The sequence below is a fragment of the Mus pahari genome, chromosome 4 (genome assembly GCF_900095145.1).
Source record: "Mus pahari chromosome 4, PAHARI_EIJ_v1.1, whole genome shotgun sequence".
NCBI lineage: Eukaryota > Metazoa > Chordata > Mammalia > Rodentia > Muridae > Mus > Mus pahari.
This window is the reverse complement of record NC_034593.1, coordinates 102,885,757-102,891,756: the sequence shown is the minus strand read 5'-3', so window position 1 is coordinate 102,891,756 and position 6,000 is coordinate 102,885,757. Positions and strand designations below refer to the sequence as shown.

The window sequence follows — 6,000 nt, the reverse complement described above, 5'->3', positions numbered from 1 at the left end:
AGTGCTGGGATTAAAGGCGTGCGCCACCACGCCAGGCTAAGGTGTTACTTTCAACATCCCTCTAAACGCTTAGGAGATTTTTATCACATAATTCAGTTTCATTATTGAAAAACATGCCATTGAATATCAGAGTTATTAGGTAGGAATGCATATTGTCATGTTTGTTTTCTCTTTCTATGATCTTATCTCAAGTACCTAGAGCATTACTTGACCTACAGAGGTGCTTACTAGACATTTGCTAAATGTGTCATTTTTAACATTTCCTTAAATACAATATACCTCTCTTATAGTTGAAACTCTTATATTACTATAAAAACATTATATACTAAGTTGCAGATCTTATTTTTCAAAGTAACAATATATATAATATATAGAATCACTAACTATATATGATATTGCATATTAATTATACACATATACTATGATATCATTTAGGAAAATTTTAATACTTCAGTTAAAATATTATCCATTCACAAAAAGACGTCTTTGTTATAGATTATATCTAAGCCAATATCAAGAGCGTTCATATTAGATCCATTCGTTCTTAATTCAATTATAAGTTGTAATGTAAAGTGATTTTTAAAAAGGCATTATAAATATGACTCTTATGGTTACAAATTCCAAAGATGACACAGATACGCAGATCCATTTCTGTTAATTATGAGAAGATGCTTCTTTGTATAGTTATTACATTTAATGGCCATCAAAGCACTATTTATCATAGCAAAAACACTTTTTAAAATACATTAGAATGTCTGCAGCTGGGTCAGTGAACATTATTCAAAAGAAATCTATGAATCCACTCAGAATAATAGTGAAAGGAAGATGTTTCCTGGATGAGAAGCCTTTGAAATGTATTCAAAAAGGAAGACTGACATATATGTCCAAATTAGGTGAGTGAGAACTAATGTGGTCTCTCAGTTAATTTGAAGTCTTGGGCTGCTGAGATGACTCAGTAGGTAAAAGACTTGCTGCCAATCATAATGACCAGAGTTCAATATCCAGATGATGAAAAAAGAGAATCAACACTTATAAACTGTTCTCTGTCTCACACACAGAGGGAGGCGGCATACACATGGAGATATACATAAGTATGCACACAGAAGTATACAAATGAATGTACGCTTGCACACAACTAAAAATAAATAAAATGTCATAAAAAATATCCTATGTCTTGTGCAATACACTGGCCACAGGATATTCTAGTCATATGATTTTAGAAAACTACATAATGTCCTTCAGCTAGGCTAATGATGCAGACTGAATTATAGAGCTGTGAAGGAAATTAAATAGCATGCCACTAAAAAGGAGTCAGAATTGACTAACCGGCTTTCATATATTTTTAAGTTAGTACTAAACAAAACTCTACATTAAAAAGTGTTTGTTTTCAATTTCTTGGTGCTATCACAAAATCTCTCAGCCTACTTATCAAATCATTATTTCCAATCAGTTGGAATTACATATATATATATATATATATATATATATATATATATATATATATATTTCAATTGGAACCTTAATATGATCTTTAGTATGATGATTTAATCCAGGACCTAATACATACTAGTCAAGAACTTTATCTCTAGTATATGTTTGTCTTCTAACTTGATTTAGATGTAACAGAAATTTTATATTGAAAATCATTAGGAGAGAAATAATCATAGAAGTAAGATAGGAAAGCTATAAAGAACATCTCTTAACAACATACTTTGTAATTTCTATGCTATTGATACATATACTTAGGTAACTTAGTCTATTACTGAAGAGTACTCAAGATAAATAACCTAATATTTTCCATGATCTAATAATGAAAGAAAAAGAAATTAAAGTATTATGAGCTGTGGAAAAGATAATTTGTTCATTTTACCAAAAAAATTTTGAAAAACTATACAGAGAGATATTTAGGAAAGGCATCAGAAAATATTGTATTCACATAAGAGTGAGGGAATCATGTGCAAATTTAATAACCCACTGAGTTTGTTCAGTATAAATTCTGAAAACTATAATTATAATTTTATAAAAGTTAATACAAGTCCTACACTATATAAAATACATAAAACAACAGTTATTAATAGGTAATATACATATCAAATGTGATGTTTAACACCTTAAATATCCATATTTAGAAATATAACTGTAGACTTAAGACAAGCAAAAAGACTCTTGCTAAAAGTAACATTGACTAATATTTAATATTTGTTTTTATTTAAAAGAATATGTGTCTGTATTACCCAACATGATTATCACAGACAACTATCATAGATTCTGCCACAACTCTTAAAATTGGTTTTTAATAACAGATGTTCCTCTATTAGTAAATATTATATGAAATTGTACAATAACAATGATTTTAGAAATTTAAATTTTGTCCAACATTTTTCCAAGCAGAATATATCTTTCAAAAGTATATTTTATATTTTATGGTGATGATAATTTTTTAAATTAACTACTTAACCATTAACTACTGGTTCTGTAAGCATGTTATAATACTTCATATGTCTTAATATGGTACATTAGATGGCTATGCATTGCTACCCAACTAAAAAACAATATCTATTCAACTCTTCATCCATGAATTGTGCTGAAATATCCTCCTCCTTTGATAGTTATAAAGATATAAGTCAATATACAGGTTTTTTGCAGGACACTTATATCAGGTATTCCAAAGTAGTCAATGAGAGTTTAAAACAGGAGCTTTACTTAATTCCAGTGCACTTTCAGGTCTTTCAGTTTCAAGTCTCCACATAGATCGCTACAGGACATATATTTCAATTCTGCAACACTATACTAGTCTTTCTTCCTGATCATGACGGCTGCTATCAATGATGCTTGTTGAAGCAGCTAATCCTCTGGCTGCATTCATCACAAAATACATCACTTTTAAAATAATGGTTAGTAATTTGATATTTATAATGGTAAGCTATTATTGCTATTTTAAATTACCATGTATGCAATATTTGTAGGAATTTCTCTCTAAGAAGTAATTTATCTGAATTACCTACCCTAGGAGTCTCTTATTGCAAGAACCATTTGCAGAACACAAGAGTGCTAACTGGGGTAAAATATGCACACAGGTAAGTTCTGTTAACTAAAGTGAAAAAATATTCTACAAGCATACATTATATTTATTCTCTATGGAGAAAAGATCAAAACACCAAATTAATCAAATTAACTATTATGACCTTAAGATAATGAGCCAATTATAAAATATTATAAACTGTATCTTATTTGCTATTTCCAAAACAGTTCCACAAGTTCACAACTTTGTTTTCTTTTCTATGCAAAACATTTTCTTATTACATATAGGAGCTATACCTGTAAAAGGTAAGATTACTATTACTTAAGTTTTTTAAATTAAATTTCTAAGTATGGGATGGATTTAATTTGTTAAAGACATTCAACCTTTAACTCTTCAGTACAAACATTTTATGCATTATCATATTTTGTGTCAATATATTTCTTTTCTTCAGCAAAAATTAATGAAAATCTGAAAATATAGTAAATTTTAATAAGTCCCAAGATAAATATATGTTGAAAATACTTTAGAAGGGTATGGTGGTTTCTTAGGGAGCTCTGACAGAATGGTCATTAGTTTGAAAACCAGCCTGAACTACAGAGGGAGACCCTCATAGCAAGAAGGAAGGAAGGGGGAAGTTGGGACAGACAGATAGAAGAGAGAAAGAGGGAGGGAGATATAGAAAAAAAGAGAGAGAGAGAAAGAAAAATAAATAAAACAAAGAAGGAAAAACGAAAGAACAAAGGAAAGGAAAGAAGGAAAGAAGGAAGGAAGGAAGGAAGGAAAGAAGGAAGGAAGGAAGGAAGGAAGGAAGGAAGGAAGGAAGGAAGGAAAACAGACAGACAGGTAGAGAGGAAAGAAAGAAGGTAAGGAGTTAATGTCCCATAAAAATAATACTTTGCTTTTTATATTGAATTCCTTTATCATGTTTTCTGACTTTTCAAAACTGATGCATGGAGTCAGAAGTGAGCTCTTCGGACAGTGAAAGAACAATGTGGAACATTGAAATGTTAACTTTTGTGAAAGATCGTAAAACATAAAATGAAGTCTAATCATATATGAAATATTGATGTTGTAATTAATTATAATTAGTTAAGCTAAATAACATCTGTAAAGCTCGGTATACCTCTCTGTTAAATAGGAACAAAAGCACAAGTTAAAGGCTAAAGAACTGGCATGTATTGACAGCATGTATGTGTGATGGGCTGCCTACTTAGACATTGTGATATCAGGAATTCTCATTTCTGCAATTGACGATCTTTCTCTACATTATTATTATTTCAAAAAATTTTGTACTATTGGATCAAATTGTCATAGAAAAAAATATTCCCAGAAATTCATCAATATCATATGAAAATTTTCCAGGTAAAGTCTTACAAAATCTCTAATACCAGAATTCTGAGCATGTGTTAAAACTGGCTAGCTGTATGTCTCAGTTATCATTTTACTGCTGTGAAGAGACACCATGAACAAGGGAACTAATAGCAACTAGTTGCTTATAGTTTCAGACAGTTAGTCCATGATCTTTATGTTGAGTAGCATGGTGTCAAACAGATATAGCACTGGAACAGTAGTTAAACCTCACATCTGATCCATAAGTTTGAAGTAGAGAGAGTGAAACTAGTTCTGGTATGGGATTTTGAAGCCTCAAAGTCTACTCCAGTAACATACCTGCAAGGCCATACCTACTCCAACATACTTCCTAAGCCTTCCAAAACAGTTCCACTAACTGGGAAACAACCACTCAAATATTTATAGAGGCTATTAATATGCAAATCAGCATACTGTATTAAACTTCATGTAAGAATAATGTGTAAAACATTCAAAATGAAACTTTACCAAAAAAAATGTTTCTTTGAAAGTAAATAGTTATAGTAATGTTAGGACAATATCCACTAAGTTTGTTCTAATCTACATGACTGTAAAATTATCAATCATTAATTGTTTGAAGTTTCCTCCAATCTTCACCCCATGAATATGGGATAGTTACAAAATACTGACTTCCCATATTCTATTGAATAAATAATGAATTGTTTAATTTCTAAAAATAAGTCTATTTCTATTACCAGATTAAATCAGTCTAGGAGTTAGATATTTTCATCACGTCATTGGTGATTGCAACTTCTTTGTTTTTTGTTATATGAAAAATTATATTTCATACTGTAACTGGATATTATGTAGCACAACAGAAACACTATTAAGCAAATAAAGAATAAAATTTGTATTAATAACAGCAGTACTAGAAATAGGAGCAAAGATAAGATGAACCGACCTGGAAATAGCTGCTTTGTTGGGGCGCTGATTTGTGCTTCCTCCGTAACTCTATAAGCAACATCTGGAGCTTTAGAATTCTTTCTGTTTGTGCAAAATCCTGTTGTTTTAGATATTCCCACAGGAGAATTGTGAAAATCTAATGCTTTTAGTATATCAACTGGAGCAGCTGAAAAATAAGCAAAAAAAAAAAAAATTAGATAATTGAAGAGTTTAACATATTTTTTAGTTTCAATATTTTAATTATCAAATATTGTTGACAATTCTATACCTATATTGAACTCACTCTGCATAACTCTTATTCTGATCTTCTCTTATCGTATCAAGTCTTCTTCCTCCCTTCCATTCCCTTTCTCAGATTTTCTGACCTGTTCCATTTGACCAGGGCCAATTGTATGACTACTGGGTTGAACTATATCCATGGTAGCTTAGTTGGCTCACTGGTGAGTACACAATTCTAGGTAACATTCCTTCCTCTCATCGTGAGTCTATCAGTATCTAACATTCCCTAATATGCGTTTTAAATCTGTAGTACTATGAAGTTCCTTACTCTAAGAAATTTTATTAATATTACAAATCTTCTCAAAACAACAAAGTAGTATATAACTCCAAAATCCCAAAAGCTACATGTCCAAAAATTCAAGCTGTGTTCACTCTGGCATTATTCATTGTAGCAAATTCTTAAGCAAAGTAAGAATTAAGTGAAAGAA

General features: G+C 30.6%; 1 protein-coding gene across 3 annotated transcripts in view; it reads right to left on the bottom strand.

The window, feature by feature from the left end:
• Nucleotides 1-6,000, bottom strand: part of Col11a1 (collagen type XI alpha 1 chain) — a 189,588-nt gene that overhangs the window by 161,763 nt on the left and 21,825 nt on the right. For all 3 annotated transcript variants that reach the window (XM_021195733.1, XM_021195732.2, XM_021195734.2), the window contains exon 2: nucleotides 5,292-5,459. In XM_021195733.1, coding sequence (XP_021051392.1) covers nucleotides 5,292-5,459 — 168 coding nt within the window. The remainder of the gene's footprint in view (nucleotides 1-5,291; nucleotides 5,460-6,000) is intronic.